Source organism: Dermacentor variabilis, chromosome 6, assembly GCF_050947875.1.
Source record: "Dermacentor variabilis isolate Ectoservices chromosome 6, ASM5094787v1, whole genome shotgun sequence".
Lineage (NCBI taxonomy): Eukaryota > Metazoa > Arthropoda > Arachnida > Ixodida > Ixodidae > Dermacentor > Dermacentor variabilis.
The window spans coordinates 103444442-103463303 of NC_134573.1; the positions used below are offsets into that span (position 1 = coordinate 103444442).

Genomic DNA, 18862 nt, shown 5'->3' on the forward strand with positions numbered 1-18862 from the left:
TGTTTGTCTGCGTAGTGCACAGAACACACAGGGAGAGGTGTTTGCTTGATGCGTTGATTGTGTGCCATATTTTAAAAACTCTGAGAGGATTGAGCATTGTCATTTCCTCACATGGCACATCGCATTGTGGCAGAAGTATTAAACTTGAATTGGGCTGTACGTGCGAGAACCACACTCGGATTATGAGGCAAGCCGTAGTGGCAAACTCCGGATTAATTTTGACACTGTGATGTTCTTTAACGTGTCCCAAAACCCAAGTGAACATGCATTTTCTATTTCGCCCCCGTCGAAATGTGGTTGCCGCGGTCTGGATAAAATCCACGGGCTCTAGCAATGCCATAGACGCAAAGCTACCGTGGCGGGCACAGAAGTGTTGATTTGACGGTCAACCGCTTCCGTAATGTCTCCTGTGGTGCACTTTATTTATGCGGCTCTGCTTCTGGATGCCCTGTGTAAGTTGCCCGCTTGACATATTTGCATGGCATTTATTCTTCAGAAATAGCAGCAGTGTACTGTACCGTACGTTGAACTTAAGCTTATCCTGTTTCCCCGCAACCGCTGTCATATAGCAGTGGGGTTTCCTTGCCTCACCTCCCCCCTCTTTATGAGAACTGCCTCTTTCCTCCCTCTCCTTCTCCTCTTCTCCTCTCTACAGTTCTATCTGCATCCCCTTTGGCCTCACACGTTAGTAGAAAGGGAAGCACTGCAGTTTCTGCAATGCTTCTGAGGGCAGTCACGGATAATTACAGCTGTCAAGCGGATAATGTGGTGACAGCCAGGGACCTCCAGAGGGCATTGTGCAAATTCGACGTGGTGGGGTGAAAACGAGTCTTTCTCATCGCCTTACTGGCACCTGTCATGTATATACAGGCTCTAACCCCCCCCCCTGACACAGCGTGTGCGAGCAGCAGTAGCAGCAGCAGTGGGAAAGTCGAAGGAAGAGGCAACGAAAGCTTCGCTTTAAAAATCTAACAGATCCTACAAGTTGGAATCTACATACAGCGAACCTATTTGTGTGAGTGCATAAAGAGTCGAAGCACAAGTACACACATACACACACATACACAAGTGCGGGCACACAATAATATACCGAGCCTTTTAAAGCGATAGCTTTAAGGGCCCCGTTACGCAGTGAGCATGACATTGGTGGCATTGAGCATGAGTTGACCATGAGCGAAACATGCCTACCAATCACAGAGCGGCACACGCCGCGTGCTTTCCACCAAACATAGCATGGCGTGCCAAGTTTCTAAAATCCGCAAGAGCCGTGGCACTAGCCAGGTGGGAAAGAAAAAGAAAAAAAAAACTGAAATCTTGCCTTTGTGCATAGCGTGCACCGCAAGCATTTCCTGGTACAGATTACGGTTGCATAAGCTGCAGTTGCCGAGAAGCGTGAGAAGCAATCAGGGACCCTTTAATGCTATTGCGTTCTACTCTTAAAGGAGAAGCTTAAGTGTCTCCTAAGTTTCTTTTGTTAAGCAGAGTTGCTGACTGCTAGTGAGTACCACGGACCCTTTGAATGCATTATGGTTTCAGAGGCAGCACGTGCATATGTACATAGCACAATTCGAATCTATTCTATGCGCAAGAAGTGTTTACTCCCTCATTGTCGTGCAGCCGCGGATGCGTGAAAGCGAGCTTTCTGGTTCTTTTTTTCTTTCCCCCGCACGGCAGGCACCAGCGCTGCCATGCATGCGCAAAGGCGAGCCCCATCCGGTGGTGTTGCAAGGAACTCAGTGGCGCGTGTACTTCGCAGTGACTGGTGGGCCTATTCGGTGACAGAACAGCCACGGAGATCCAATGATCACAAAACTCAGCGAGCTTCGCAAACGAAAGCTTTGCTTTTAAAATCTAGATTCACCCAGTTTGTCCCTTCAGTGGCTCTTTAAAGCATACCTCCAAGAAGTTGCTCCTCGGGAATTTTAAAAACAAGAAACTCATTGAACAAACTCCATTTCACCTCCTGCACTGTGAATACATGGAAAAACTCACCTAGCATGTTTGCCTGCCCCTGTGGCAGCTGGGATGGCTGCAACAAGCAGCTCAAGTCCTGTGCAATTTCTTTGGAGTTGAAATCACCTGTGCAAAGAAAGGACAGTCGTTTGGCATAAACCTGCACATTTTACTTCACCCAGGTGGTGCCCAACAAGTAGCAATGCGAAACTGTATGCAAGATATTTCGAGTGAAACCTGCTTTGATTAAGCCAAGTGGCATCAGTTTTGCAAGATCAACATAGTGGGCAGAAGCTGAGATGCAATGTCGCAAGAAACAATGCGAATATCAAGAAAACGAGAATGGGCTATATTAATGATACATACGAATTATATCTACTCTTCAAAAGTTATTTTTGATGTCCTTGCTTTGATCTTGACTACTGTGCCGGTCAGATTTTACATGTACATTTTGTACTCTGGCCATGAAATAAGCTAGTTGACAGTGGCACCTGTTGTTCCTTCTCTTCCTCAGTGATTTGTCTGAATTTGTATTACTGCATCTTTTACAACAGCTAGGACAGTCTGCCTCAAAATAATCAGCTTTTCTTTCTTAAAAGGCTTGACATCATTATGATTAAACTTTTCATGCATTCAGACAACAAAACAACTCCAGCCCCACTGGCTAAACAACCACAAAAAACCTGACATGGCACCATAGAGGAGCAGGACAAATACACCATTCACAGTGTCACAGTGACAAAAGAAAAGATGAGGAGATGAGGAGTACTCAAGGAAACTGAAAGAGCTGGACAGGAAACCCGTGGGTTCTATAGAAACCAGTGCAGCAACAACTGTGTTGCACTGTCAGTATGTGCTCAAACTGACATTGTCAGAAGTGAAGGTTACAGCACAGATCCAAGAATGCCAATTAGATTGGCTGGCATGCCTGAAACAACCATGTAGCAGACTCCATTATAGATGAACTTGAAGAAGTCTTGAAAGTTTACAGATTTACAGTGAACCAACAACTAAACAAAGTAGGCATACTTTCAAGCTGATTAGAAAGTTCTACTTAGTAGAGTTCATCTATTATGGTAGAGAGCTTTTCTTTTTCTTTTAGTAAAGGCCCAAAGTACTGAAAAAACATACCAAATTTTTTGTATGTTTTTAGTACTGTTTGACAGCTCCCATTTTGTTCTTTTTCTTCTTTCTAATGAAGGTCCCTTCTTCCCCAGTTTTGTAACAGCCAGTTGACCGCCAACTGATGTCAGGTGCATGCTGATGCCAGCTGATGTGCCGTACATGCAGCACAGTCGTAGTGTAAGCTGAAGGAGCGACTCCACAGGAGCTCCATTTTTGGCACCACACACTAGTACAGGGCCTTCGAAGTCTCTCCGCGTCATTTTCCAGAGAACCATCTGAACTGTCTGCTGGGTGTTGATGGCGAGCTGTGGTTTGTGCTGCAGCTTATCCTGCTCTCTGCACAACGGTCTGCTGAGCCCAATGTTGCCTGGTTGCAGCTGTGTGCATAGCTTTACAATTCACTTCTTAAGCAGTGGTTCATATCTTGCAAAGAGGCGCCATAATGTGTACCCATGAGTAAACACGAGTACCCAGACTACGTGGCACGCATGTTACATCCCTTGACCTGTGGTACAGTACGTTGCTGTTATGATCATAATATGGTTTATTGGCATCCCCTTAGAAAAGAGGTCATGACAAATAGTCCCCTAGCCTGCTTGAGTTAACCAGGTCCCGCGAGCTACATGCAGCATGCATGGATGGATGGATGGATGGATGTTATGAGCGTCCCCAGGGTGTCTACCAAGTTGACATTTCCAAATTTTCTGAGTTTTCCATGTTTTCCCTGAGTGCCTTTGCAAAATTCCCTGAATGATGCAGAACTATGTTTTACGTCAAGACGAGCTGAAAATATATCGCCCGATGCTGTCACTCTCTAGTAAGCATATGAAAAAAAAATTTTCAAGAAAGCGACTTAATCCGATTTGAATACTAAGTAGTAGTGTTTATGTTATTCAATAAGAGAACGGAAGGGAGGGGTAGTAAAAAACACAGCAAATAATATGTTGTCGAAAAAAAATTGCAAATTGAGTCGGACATTCTCAAATACGAATAAAAAAGGAGATGCATACAAAAGCAAATGTTTTCGAATATGAGCTATTTCTATCAACTGATAGCAAGCTCAGTAGTATGAGGCCTGAACTGCTCGTAAGTCAACTTCTACTGTCCTGACATACTCTCAGCCTGTGCACGACGAGTTTATTTTGGTTTGGATGAGGGACACTTGCATCTCGGCATCAGCCAGCACTTCATCATCTTCAACATCAGCCAACACGGCAGCACGCTTCCTTCCCCATTCATTCCTCAATGCGTAAGTCCTTTGTTCTTGTACTCCTTCCGCCACTCGTTCGCCCCACAGACCACTTGAAGCATCTTCTTGGTCAGCTGCACAGTCCACGTCCGAGTTTTTGAACTTCTTAGGGGCTGAGAAAACATCGGAAAAATCGGCCAGTTGGAAAAAAATAAATGCATGTCACTTACTGCCCTCAAGGGCTCAAACCACCACAGGCACATTCGAAAACGCTCTGAAGGCCTGTCGGTACATGTATCAGGCATATCGGTGTTTGTACTGTGACAGGACATACCGGGTGCACGCGTGTATAATTAAGGAACACATACTGTGTCTTGCGGCAATAGCCCCTTCCCACACTTGTTATGCTTCACTGCAATACTTTTGTGTATGCTTCATTAAGTAACATTTCTGTACGGAGGCAAAGCTGACTTTCGGGAACCGGTATTATGCAACGCATTGTGCTTTCCAAGCTTCTAAGCCAACCGCGAGGACCGCAAAGGCGGAGTCTGTGCCATTGCTGACAGAAGCGAATTCTTTCAATAAAAAACACGCCACCCAATCGCCTATTGTCGCAGGAGGTTATGCTAATGCTAAGGAAGCAAATCTTTGATAGCGGCACCCGGGACGTGAGAGAGATTCTCGTCCTGGATCTCACTAAGGCGTTCGACACAGTGTTACATCAATACATTCTGCAGGCCATGGCCGGGATAGGCCTGGGAGTCAAATTCCAGGCTTTTGTCAAGTCCTTTCTCATGAATAGAACTGCTAGTATTCAGGTGGGGCAGATTCGGTCAAGCGTGTATGGATGGGGGCTCGGGGTACCCCTCAGGGATCAGTCATCTCGCCACTGCTCTTCAATATAGACACGAAGGGTCTTTCAGGCAGGCTGGGCGGCCTCCAGGGCATAGGTCACGCACTTTACACAGATGACATCACGATCTGGTGCCCAGTTGGCTCCCTAGTGGAAATGGAGCAAGTTCTAAAAGCGGCCTTGGACGAGACGGAGGCTTACCTTGCGGACACGGGTCTCAAGCTGTCTACAAGTAAGTCGGAGCTGTTACTTTACAGACCCGCAAGGCAAGGGGTTAGGGGTCTGACACCCCTCAACCAACTACCTGTGGTATTATATGCGAATAATGGGCAGAAAATTCCTAGAGTCTACTCAGTTAAGATCCTAGGCCTGTTCATAGACACGAGGGGCTGTAATGCCAGAACAATTACCTACGTTAGAGCCAAGACGGAGAATATGTTGCGGTTAATCGCTAGGGTGTCCAACTGAAAGAAGGGGTTAGGTGAAGACAACCCCCTTCGGATGTACAATGTGTTTCTCATGAGCCATATTAACTATGTGGCGTCAGCTCTAGTACGGACCAATACGCAAAAAACCAAGTTAAATACCCTCATGTGCAAGAGCATCAAGAGAGTGCTAGGCTTGCCTATTGCCGCGAGCTCCGACAGGCTAGATCAACTCGGGATGCACAATAGCATAGACGAGGTCATAGAGGCCCAGGTGGTTAGGCTATCATCGACCAAAGCTGGCAGGCGAACTCTCAACAGGATTGACATGGCTCCCAGGATAATGGAGGACCGGTGCATAACACTGACACAAGAAACGAGAGCGACCTACCTGGTAAGGCCCTTCCCGCGAAACGTATATCCACAGCATAACAAGGGTGGACGTAAAGTCCGTGCACAAGCCATCTTGAAGAAAGTTAGGGATGATAGAGACTCTGCGGTCTTTGTCAATGCGGCGCAGTACGGGAACAGGAGAGTGTTCACCTTGTCGGTTGTAGGTGGGCAGGGGTGCTTCGCTCCTTGGCCTTGGTCAGAGCGGCCACCGCGAGTATAGCAGAGAAAATTGCGGTTGCACTGGCCTTGTGTGATCCAGAGTGTTCGCATCGGATAACCTTGCTCGAGAAGCAGCCTCTATTCTAGAGAAAAGGGCTTGCCCCGGTTCTCATTATATCATGTGGTTCCCCGCACACATGGGAACGAACATTCTCGAGGGCTTCCCAAACTTCAATGAGCTGGCCCACGACCGTGCGCGAAAACTCACGCGCCGCGACAGTCTGGAGACCCCGGAGGGGCAGGAAGGGACTCAGCAGAACGATCCACTCCTCTCATATAATGAAATTACTAAACATTACTAACTTGGTTGAAGAGCTTATCCACTGCCTACCCAAAGCTCAGTAGAGGTCAGTCAGCTACTCTTAGAACGTTGCAGACAGGATCTTTCCCGTCGCAGGGATTCCTCAGTAGGATGTACACGGATGTGAACCCTAGTTGTCCCGTCTGCAGTGAAACCTTTTGCTCTATGGCTCACGTGCTCTGGTAATGTCCCACGTTGCCTAACGATTTTCTCTCCAGCGAAGCCGAATGGGAGCTGGCCATCAGAAGCACGGTACTCCAAAAGCAAGCCCAGGCTATCCAGAGGGCCCCAGAAAGGGCCAAGCGTCACGGCGTTCTGTCCTCTACATGGGCGCTGCCAGTGGCTACAAAGGCCTCCCATTAGGAGGTCAGGGTGTCTACCAAGTTGACATTTCCAAATTTCCTGAGATTTACAGGTTTTCCCTGAGCGCCTTTGCAAATTCCCTGAGTGATGCAGAACTATGTTTTATGTCAAGACAGGCTGAAACCACGTCTCCCAATGCTGCCACTCTCTAGATGAAAAAACTTTAAACTACTCAATTCAGTTTGGATTTAAGGAGAAGAGTTTATGTTATTTAAGAAAAGAATGGAAAGGAGGGGTTAGTAAAATGCACAGCAAATAAAATGTCTTCGAAAAAAGTGCAAATCGAGTCGGACATCCTCAAATACAAATAAACAGGAGATGCATACAGAAGCAAATATTTTCTAATATGAGCTATTTCTATCAACTGATAACAAGCTCAGTGGTATGAGGCCCGAACTTTGCCAATAATTGAGATTCTCTCTCAACAGCTCGTAAGTCAACCTCAACTGTCCTGACATACCCTCAGCCCGCGCATGACGCCTCAGTGTTGTGTTTCACCGCTTTAAAGAGTTTATATTGGTTTGGATGAGGGACACCTGCATCTCGGCATCAGCCAACACTTTTTTTTTTTTTTGAGCTGAAGCTCCTTCAAAACGGCGGCAGCACGCTTCCTTTCCTGTTCCTTTCTCAATGCGTAGGTTCTTTCTGTTCTTGTCCTCCTTCCGCCACTCGTTCACCCCATGGACCATTTGAAGCACTTTCTTGGCCAGTTGCACAGTCCACGTCCGAGTTTTTGAACTTCTTAGAGGCCGCGAAAACGTGCGAAAAATTGGCCAGTTGGAAAAAAATAAATGCATGTCATTTACTGGCCTTAAGGGCTCAAACCACCACAGGCACATTTGAAAACGCTCTGAAGGCCTGTCGGTACACGTATTAGGCATATCGCTGTTCATATTGTAACAGGAGATACCGGATGCACGCGTGTCCCATACATACTGTGTCCCATGGCAATAGCCTCTTCCCACTCTTGTTATGCTTCACTGCAATACTTTGGCATATTCTTCACCAAGTAACATTTCTGTAAAGAGGTGAAGCTGACTTTCAAAAACTGGCATTATGCAACGCACCGTGCTTTCCAAGTTTCCAAGCCAATTGTGAGGACAACAAAGGCGCAGTCGGTGCCACTGCTGACAGCAGCGAATTCTTTTAATGAAAAACACAGCACCCAAAGGCGAGAAGCTTAATAGCGAACGTCGAAGCAGCTAGGTCTAGCTTAGCTGCAGTGGTGGCTACGGCTGCCAGCGGATCTGCGTGCGAGAGCACCGGTTTGAGGTGGCAGGGTAATCAAAATGGCAGTGGTGGCGGCTTTGATTGATGCTGTTTTGGACCTGCGGTTACGGCAAAAAGTCCAGAAAATCAGACGGTAAAGCGTTCTTGCATCCAAGATTTCAGATGTTCCGATACACTGACTCTATGGCGTACGTGGTGGTGCCGCGAAGCCATCAAAATTATCGGGCATCCGGGAAGCCGGTCGTTGACTGTATACTGAAAAACCCTCCGGCCGACGACAGGATGTCAAAGACGATTCATTACGATTCCTGTGTTACTTGAGCCAGCATTACCGCGACTTTAGACCCTTTCAACAAGATTGCCACTAATTTTCCCTGATATTCCCAGTTTTCCCTGAGTTTTTCCAGACTACTCAAAATACCTGAGAATTCCCGGTTTTCCCGGTTGGTAGACACCCTGGGAGGTCCTGACAGTAGCTCCTCAGGATTAAATAAAGTTTGTTGTCAGTCTCTCTAGTTTAGTAAGACAAAAAAATAACATCATGCCCCTAAGCAAGCAAAGATTCAATGGCTGAATATGAATGAAGAAATGAAGGAAAGAACGAAAGAACCTTTAAGCAGTGCATTAGGTGCTCGCATGCGTCGTTGAGGAGGTCAACCTACAATGCCATGCTTTTACTTCAGACTGCGACTCGTTATGTATTGCAAGCATGTGATCGACCAGATTCTGCTCAATATGAGAATGAAGTGCGAGTCCACGATCACCTTGTACATGACGATCGAGATGCTACAGGCTGCTTGGATGGCTGTACCGGCACGCCCTATTGCCAATTGCTTCTGGTATGCCTCATTTGGTGTCAGCAGCAGCGGTTACAGCGGAGATATCAGTGCTGCCACCGATTGGGGGGGGGGGAGAGTGCAACGGACGACCAAGCCCTAGCACTGTGGGACGTTTTCCTTGACGCCGGCGTTTTGCATGTACGTCAGTGACGATGCTGACACAGTGATGACCGAATAGCTAATGGAGGTGGAAATTGTGTGCGCGGTGACGGGGATGCCTAATGATGACAGTGGCGAATGTGTGGACAACAGTCCAGAGCCTAATATTGATGAATTCGACGTACCGACGTCTGACACAAGCTCTGGATATGACAGACCTGCTGTGCCGCTTCTTTGGCGCTCAGGATGACGGCGAGGACGCGCTCAAAATAGCAGCTGCAGCTGAAAATGCCATCATTCACCTGAAGACGTGGCAAAAATCTATCTAGGACTTCTTTTTTCTATGAAGTGAGATGCCAGCTGGTGTGCTGTTGATCAATTAGTGATGATCCGTTTGGCAAGAATAAAGCAGCAATTCTTTGCTGTTCTTTCTTTTTTGCTTGTTTTTTTCCGTGTGATGGCCATTTTTCTTTTTTCGTATGGCGGGCTGCTGTGAGATTTGGTGGCGAGTACATCCTCTCTTGCTTACTAATTGTGGATAGAAATGGATAGTGGCTATAATGAACTAATAGTTATAACGAAGTAATTATGACCCCCCCTTCAACTTCATTATAACAAGGTTTACTGTACCAAAAATATTCATTGCAAAAATTTGAAAAGCTTACACATTATTCGCCGCACACTGCTCGAGTTGGTCGCTGCCAATTTGTTTTATATCAGCCGCTAAAGGTGACTTCTGCTGCCCTCTCTTGGAGCATGAGTAAAGCATACTCTGTGCGATGAAAAGCGCAAGTTTGAATGACACTGAACGGTTTCCAGATCTACTGATACTGAAAGGTGAGTCATACCAGTAAGGACTCCTAACATAGCAGTGCGGAGCATGTATTTCTGAGTAAAGGAGGGAGAAGGGAAAGTTTCCTCCTTGATGCCGCACTGATGGCCCCACTTATTTAAACGACTTTCTGCTCTCTGATGGGGCAAAGTTGGAGGTGGGGAGGAAGCAATTAGCTTGCTTCCACAAAGGCGGCGATTGCATTCGCCAGTTTCGCGCCTTACAAAAGGTAGAAGTGAGGGGTGCTTTACTCACTGCAGACAGCAATGGTTGCCACAGTGGCTTAAAAAATTGCCAAAAAATCGGTCTCAAGGGAAGTGAAAAGGGGGGAGGTGAATTAGTGGTTTTGGGGGGGAGGATGATCGCCAAACTGCCCCCCCCCTACCCTGGATCTGCCACTGGAGCTGGCATGGCTCAGTGGTAGTGTGGCTGACTCCTGCAGAGTGGGCCCGGTTTCAATCCCGGCAGGTACTGAATACCTTTTTTTGAACATTCCTGACATTGCTGACACCAGACACCAGCAGCCGACAACATCCCCAACCCAAACGGCTATTGGAATGAGGCCATAACTGCTTTTGCTGTAATAGTACAGAGCATTAGTTATAGCACTTCTGCCATTTACATAAACACACACAAAATGGCCACACCCTACTAAGGGCATACCCTCAAAGAGATCTTTAGTAGAGCATTCAGCATCACCAATGCAAGACCAACGCTGAATGTTGTGGTGTTACCTTGCAGACACGATATCGATGCACTTTTGCAGCAATGGCAATGCCTTTTGCTAGGCCTAACAGTATCAAAACAGGCAACCCATCCAAAAAATATTGACCCATTATTAATAATGCTTTACCCTCAAGGTGAAACAGGGACTGGCAAAAGGGAATAGCAAAAACCAATTTTACTATTTATTTTTACAAAAGTGGTAGAAAATAAGCAGCAAGAGTAAATTTAGATCAAATTGGGGTCCTAGGCATTGCCAGCTCAACAAGCCACGCACAGCCTGCCATGCTAAAATTCTAAAGATCGCGTGCGTAGATAACCCATGAAGTTTTCAATTGCGCTCTGCACACACACAGTTTGGGCTCACTACTTTACATACTTTACAGCTTTGCATACACTATACCTAGACATTTTAATGCCTCACTTGTCTTTGACTCGGTGACCAGGGCACCAGAACGCTCTAAGAGGGCCTTCAGCTCGGGGCAACGCTTTGCGTCCGTGGCAGACAGCAGGCACTCCTGGGGGCTCAGCTGGGCCAGCACAGCCTGCATGTGTGCCCACCAACAGCCTCAGGATACCCCACTCCATGCATGGTTAAATTGTGCCATTCGACTGTGAAGTACTGCCCGCAGTCGTTCAAATGCAAACAGTGAAGCGTGCAGTTTTTGTGCAGCCCAGCGAAAAGCAAAGGCCATGGAGATATACAACCAACTGTGATGTGCCAGGAGAGTGGATAACCGGGTCAATTGGTATAGACGCGTGGTTGATTGGAAGGGCAAACATACAGAACAAAGAAGGAACAAACTGTGCTCATTGTGTCTCGTTCCTTCTACATTGTGAGTGTTTGTGGTTCCAATCAAACCTGAACAAGCAGTGTTCGCGACACGTCAAAGTTGGTCGTACACCCTGAGCGGCCTTTTGCTTGTTGCTGGGCTGTGCAAGAAACCCTCTCTCCAAGCAAGCAATTTCACACTCACGCAGAGGTTTGAGAAATGCTCATCATCCATAAATTCCGCCACCGTCAGCTGCTGCAGGACCGCATCTCCGTAAGCAATACCCAGGGTCTGTTTGAGATGATCAGAGAGAGCATGCAAATGTGAATGTGCTGCCAAATGACAATATCCACTCAGACCAAGTAAACTGCACTGCAATGTGGGCATGTTGCTAACTGAGGCACTGGCAGCATGGCAAGAACAAAGAAGACAATGTAGTAAGAATAACTTAGTCCTTTCTATTTATTTTTAAGGTTTTCTTAAATATAATGCTAATTTTCATATAACCAGGGTCTCTACAAAGTTGGCATTTCCAAATTCCCTGAGTGTTCTCGGCTTTCCCTGAGTGCCTTTGCAAAATTTCTTGAGTGACACAGAACTTTGTTTTATGTCAAGACGGGCTGATACAACGTCGCCCGATGCTATCACTCTCTAGTAAGTGTGCTAGTAAGCGTGTTAAAAATTAAAAAAAAAACGACTTAATCTCGTTTGAATAGTAAGGCATACTGTTTACTCAATTCAAAAAGAAAACAGAAAAGAGGGGTTAAGTAAAACGCACAGCGAATCGAGTAGCTTCGGAAGAAATGGTAAAGCCCACTGCGTATCAAGTCGAACATTTTCAAACAGGAATAAAAAGAGATGCACACAGAAGCAAATATTTTCGGATATGAGCTATTTCTATCAACTGATAGCAACCTCATTGGTATGAAGCCCAAACTTTGTCACCAGCGAGATTCTCTCTTAGCAGCTGGAAAGTCAACGTTAACTGTGCTGATGTACTCTCCATTTACGCACAATGCCTCAGTGTTGCTTTTCACTGTTTTAAAGAGTTTATTTTGGTTTTGATAAGGGACACCTGCATCTCAGCGTTAGCCAACACTGTTTTTTGAGCTAAGGTCCTACAAAGAAGCGGCGGCACACTTCCTTTCCCATTCATTCCTCAATGCATCAGTCGTTTCTGTTCTCGTCCTCTTTCTGCTGCGGGTTCACACCACGGACCATTTGAAGCAACTGCTTGGTCTGTTGTACAGTTAACGTCCGATTTTTCGGACACCCTAAGGGCTGCGAAAACATCCAAAAAATTGGGCAGTTCGAAAAAATGAATGCGTGTCTATTAATGCCCTTAAGGGCTCACATGCGAAAAAGCTCTGAAGGCCTTCCAGTAAACTTATTAGGCATATTGGTGCATGTAGTGGGACAGGAGATGGCGGGTGCACGCGTGTATAATTAACGAATGCACACAGGGGCACGTGACAATTGCCCCTTCTCACACTTCTTAAGCTTCACCGCACTACTTCGAGTATGCTTCACTGCATAACACTGCTGTTTTGCGGCGAAAGTTACTTTCGGAAACCAGAATAATTCAATGCGTTGTGCTTTCCGAGATTCAAAGCCATTGGCGAGGATTACAAAGGCTGAGTTGGCACCATTGCTAACAGCGGCACAATGCTAACAGTAGCGAACGTCGAAATAGCTAGCAGATAGCCTTGTGGAAATGAAAGTGTTCTTTCTCCAATTGAACAGCTGCTTCATGTCCCCAAACCCTGTGAATTCACTCAAGTTAGTTGCTGGATCTCCAACCCATTAACTGAATCTTCGTGAATGACGGAGACTTCCATAAGTGCAAAAGATGGGAGGATCAATTTCTTGAAACGGAGCGTGCTGCCTGGCAGTCGACATCACCGTCACATATAGTGTAGAGCCGGAAGCACAAGCATGAGTCAGCATATCTGAACTGTAACCAATGGCACCCTTGCCTACGAATGCCTTGCACAGAAAGTGTGTCCTCTGCACTTTGGCCAGATGTACTTGTGTCCATCCTGTTCCTCAAAGTTTACGCTGGAACGCTTGACTATCGCCAGTTCATATCAACCTTACAAACTATTCTGCTACCCGAGTTCCTACACTTACAACTGCATGAAACTTTCTTCAAGTGCACTTGTGCCCGCCAAATTTTTTATTGTGCCCACCTGTATGTTACTTCATTTTTTCTGGAGAGACTTGTAACAATAACTAATTATATAACCGACAGCACCTGTCGCAGAATCTGAGAAATCACACTTGTTTAAACCTAGCTCAGCTTAACCATTGAGGATCCAAGTGTGTTTGAGTCAACAACTCAGCGTAACATGGAAATGGGCATGCTCACATAGAGAATCACTCAAATGTACAGAATTCCTAAGTGCGCACTCACACATGCACACATGAAATTTGATGTCATGTTACAAAAAAGTGTGTCACGAGTATGTGACCACACCAGACAGCAATCAGCTCACTTGTTGGTTGGAATGCATAGAAACCGCCAACACTCCTTTGGACTCTGAAAGGCCTCCACTGCTGGCTCCAAAGAGGACATCTTCCAGCGGTGCCAAGTTGCCAGGAGATGCCTGAAATTGGTTTACTTCAATTTATTTTATCTTCCTATGCACTTCATTTTATATGCATTCTTTAAAACTATTTTTTTAGGCTGTCTGCTGCTCAGAGAATCAGAGTTGTGAATTCCCTCCATACAGAGAACAGCATTGCCTACGTAATGCACATGATAGCACTTGAGATTTCACAGAATGCCACTGCAAAACAACACATAATACCGTTTAGTACTTCTGTGCTAACATACTTTATTACTATTCCTGATCCTCTATATGTCTAGTAGAGGTGTGCAGAAGGTTGTCTTCAAGAAATTTGGTGACTCTTCATATACAGCTGTCTCCCTTTAGGATGAGCATAAAAGCAGTTAGGTAATCTACTCATCTTCTCAAAAGTTCAGCTCAGCAGAAGTACGCTGAACCAATTGAAAAAAAAATATAAAGGTAGGTCCCTGAACTGTTGACCTTATCAGAGAATTCAGCTTGAAAGGGATTGTCCTAAAGGTTGTGCACTACACATAGGGAGAAAATGATCTATCATTGGAATAAAGGCGCAGTACACCCTAATATGGTGCGAGAAATAATGCTTATATTATGGCTACAACTGTAGTTCCCTCCTGGACTTAACCAGCAAAATGCAGCAAAGCCTAGCATAGCATAAAAAACAGCAAAATATTTTTTCATCATCTTTTTTCTTTTTTTTTGTGTTAACTTACACCATGCACCATACAAACATCTGCAAACTGCTTGAATCCATAGTAAAAGCTTGTGGTGGGTCCAATATAAAAATACCCTTGAGGCTAGAACACATCTAGAAACATACCCAAATTTCGACAGAACTCACCTCATGATGACTGTAACTCTCCTCGATGGTCGTCGCGCGCCACATTCACAACTATCACCACCAACCCTATTACAATAAACGTCTTTACTTATCTGTGTCACAGCATGCAGGGCATAGTGCTGTTGAGCATGTACTGCATGCTTTTACAGGGTGTCTACCAAATTGACATTTCCAAATTCCCTGAGTTTTCCAGGTTTTCCCTGAGTGCCTTTGCAAAATTCCCTGAGTGACACAGAACTTTGCTTTGTGTCAAGGCAGGCTGACACCATGTCGCCTTATGCTGTCACTCTCTAGTAAGCATGCTAAAAATTAAAAAAAATGACTTAATCCAGTTTGAATAGCAAGGACTACTGTTTGTTTTGTCCAAAAAGAAAACAGGAGGGGTTAGTAAAATGCACAGCGATTCAAATAGCTTCGGAGAAAATGGTAAAGCCCACTGCAAATCGAGTCTAACATATCTTCAAATACAAATAAAAAGAGATGAATACGGAAGCAAATATTGTACTACATGAGCTATTTCTATCAACTCTATAAGCCTGAACTTCGTCAGAATTGAGATTCTCTCTCAGCAGCTGCAAAGTCAAGCACAACTGTCCTGGTATGCCGATCTCGGCCCGTGCACAATGCCCCACTGTAGCGCTTCACTACTTTAAAGAGTTTATTTGGGTTTAGATGAGGGACACGTGCATCTTGGCATCAGCCGACACTTTGTTTTTTGAGCTCAAGCTACTTCAAAGAAGCGGCAGCACACTTCCTTCCCTGTTCATTCCTCAATTCATTGGTCCTTTCTGTTCTCATCCTCCTTCCGCCGCGCGTTCGCCCCATGGACCATTTGAAGCATCCTCTCGGTCAGTTGCACAGTCAAAGTCCGATTTTTCAGACTCCCTAGGGGCAAGGTTTGGGTACGGGCTAGCTGGTATTCCATTGTTTCAAACATCACTTACAGCGCATACAAGGACAAGGGACCAAAAGAACGACGAAGACAAGTGCTGTCGGCGCTTGTCTTCATAGTTTTTCTTGGTCCCTTGTCCTTGTACGTGCTTTAAGTGATATTTGAATCCCTAGGAGCCATGTAAACATCCGAAAAATTGGGCAGTTCGAAAAAATGAATGCTATTGCCCTTACGGGCTCAAATCGCTACAGGCACCTCTGAAAAAGCTCTGAAGGCCTCTTAGTACACTTATTAGGCATATCAGTATCTATACTGTGACAGGAGAAGGCGGGTGCACGCGTGTATAATTAAGGAGCACATACTGTGTCCAGCGACAAGTGCCCCTTTCCACGCATGTTAAGCTTCACCGTAATACTTAGTGTATGCTTCACCGCATAACATTCCTGTATTCAGGCAAAGCTGACTTTTGAAAAGCAGCATTACGCAACACGCTGTACTTTTCGAGCTTCGAAGCCTAACGCGAAGATTACGAAGGCAGAGTTGGTGCAATTGCTGACAGCGGCGAATTCTTTCAATGAAAAAACACGGCACAAAACAGCAAGAAGCTTTATTGCGAATGTCGAAGCAGCTAGGCCTAGCGTTGCCGTGGTGGTGGCGATCTGCGTGCATGAGCACCGGTTCGAGGCGGGGACATAATCAAAATGATGGCGGTGGTGCCTTTCATTAATGCCGTTTCAGATCTGCGGTAATGGCATAAAGTCTGGAAAATCAGACACCGAGGAGTTCTTGCGCTCGAAATTTTAGACGTTCTTATACATTGACTGTATGGGGTACATGGTGGTGCTGTGAAGCCGTCTGAATTATCGGGCATATCCCAAAAATTGGGCATCCGGAAAATCGGTCCTTGACTGTACACTGGCAACTCCTCCAACCAACGATACGGCGTCAAAGATGATTAATTACGATTCCTCTATGTTATTCGAGCCAGCATTAGTGTGACTTTCGTTCCCTTTCAATAAAATTAGAGCTAATTTTCCCTGATTGAAGCACAAACTCCCTGAGTATTTCTAGACTATTCAAAATCCGTGAGAATTTCCAGTTTTCATGGTTGGTTGACACCCAGTTTTAATAGACAACATTCCAAACGTGCTGCCACTCTCTGCTGCAGGCAGTGCAAAGGGAGGATCATGTTTTGCTATGGCGGCATCATATTCTGGCAGAGACCACCAGCTCGATTTCATTTTGGAAACACTACGCAAGACAAAAATGACAATGCACATATTGGGCCACTTTGACGTCACCAGCTCAATGCACACTGGCAACTCTGTGCTGCACACCAAGCAAGCATGTCAAAACTAACCGCCAAAACAAGCTGCTGATTCAGGCCAAATTCAAGGAACACAAACGCAAGCTTGCTGAAGCCGTAAAAACAATGTGCGACTTGGGCTGCTCAGGCCCCACAAACTCGGCACGCATCGGTGTCTTGTGCCGTAAACAATTTGCGCAACACTTCACATCATGTAGATATCAACTACAGTTCAGTCTGCCACATTTTTTAGTGTCTTCAGGTCATATCTTCTCCTGGTTAGTACATCTCTCTCTCTTTTTTTTAATGTGTGAATGAGATTCTACTGTATATTGGACAAAGCTTCCAGACTAGAAAACTTGTCCGTGGCGCAGAAAGGTTTAAAACCACACAACCATGCAGTTAGTTTGTTGATATACTACTGTAAGCTTTCTTTCTTTGCAAATAGAAGGCAGTGAATCATGTCTGTGTAGCACACACAATACTGCCAAGAAACTATTATTTATTATTGCATCCAACTATCATGCAATAAAGATAAAGTTCTTTTCGCTACAGCTGGTCTGTCGTGCCTGGAGTGAAAGATTAGGTACATAAAGTAAAAGAGCAAAAAACCAAAGTTAGCCAGTTCGACATTAAGAAGGCAAAACTCTATAAGCTCCTCCAGTTTTCTAGAAGTAAAACCACTCACCTGTATGGCAAGGGACCAGGAGGTGGAACCACGTGCACCCGTGTTTCGGTACACCTCAACCCGGTAGTGCTTGACGAGCAGCAGTTCAGAAAGAAGATTTTCATAGCTGCGCTGGCTCACACATACGGATGCCACACGTGCGTCACCTGCACAATTAGGCAAGTAATCTGCAGACATACAGTACTACTGAAAATGGTTATGCACGCTTCTTGTGAAGCAGAAAAGTGAAATTACACAGTAGTATTTACAGAAACTGGGACATGCACTGCCCTTATAAGGCGTTGCTTTGCACACAAACCACATGACCCCTCTGGCTACTGACTCCCCTAATTAGCTTAAGCCTTTAGGCAAATAAACTTCCAGTGCGCCTGAATATGCTGCAGTGTAGCCGACATGGAGCTATATAGTATTGCATGCTATAAGCGCCACTACAGCATGGTGCTTGCACCAGACGAGGTGCACCATGTGATGGTGTTTATAGTATGTTCAAGTGTTCTGTGTACCTCAGCTCTGTTCTGTTAAACAGCAAAGCCAGCTTTGCAGCACTGTTTGTACTACCATGTGCAGAATCTACAAGCATGGCACTGCAAAGGGCACTGTCACGGTAGTGCATGCCAGGACAAAATGTTTACTGCCTATTCACATCAAAGTCAACTACTTGTGGTCAGCAGCAGTACTGATGCTGCAAACACAAAAAAAGCAAACATTATAGGAGTCTTCAACAATCCTTGCTGTAGGTCAGACTCAGGTCAACAATGAATGTCTGTGAACAAGTTCCCTGGCGCTGACCCTAAGACCCTAAGGGACAGAAAAAATTGTTGTGTGAACAATCGGTGTTATCATGTTGCATCTTATTTCATGGTATGAATGAAGAGGCTGCTTAACTCATCCAAATGCTTCCCAGCTTCCCCAGCAACCTACCTGAGCCAAGGTACTTGAGTGCAGACATGCTGCGGTACATTTCCCTACAGACGTACTCAGCATCTGCTCCATGGACTGTGTAGTAGTCCTGTAATCCAAACGTTCGAAAGCACATTCTAATTCAGCAATTATAATGCAAGAACTAATATGATAAAAGAGTGATTTTCTAATGCCACAGAAAAAAAAGTTATGACCATGGCATGAATCACTTCTAAATCATAATCTCTTAATAAAGAAAAATGTTTTAGTGATGCATGATAGATAACAAACAGCAATATGCAATCATGCAGGATCACCACTGTATGCTCC

General features: G+C 45.4%; 1 protein-coding gene across 1 annotated transcript in view; it reads right to left on the bottom strand.

Annotated features, from left to right (window-relative positions):
• Positions 1 to 18862, bottom strand: part of spel1 (DNA mismatch repair protein spel1) — an 83181-nt gene that overhangs the window by 52787 nt on the left and 11532 nt on the right. Inside the window, exons 4-9 of the mRNA XM_075695379.1 lie at positions 18554 to 18641; positions 17633 to 17778; positions 13813 to 13923; positions 11522 to 11608; positions 10969 to 11089; positions 1993 to 2079 (exon numbers count right to left, since the gene is read on the bottom strand). Of these exons, the coding sequence (XP_075551494.1) occupies positions 1993 to 2079; positions 10969 to 11089; positions 11522 to 11608; positions 13813 to 13923; positions 17633 to 17778; positions 18554 to 18641 (640 nt within the window). The remainder of the gene's footprint in view (positions 1 to 1992; positions 2080 to 10968; positions 11090 to 11521; positions 11609 to 13812; positions 13924 to 17632; positions 17779 to 18553; positions 18642 to 18862) is intronic.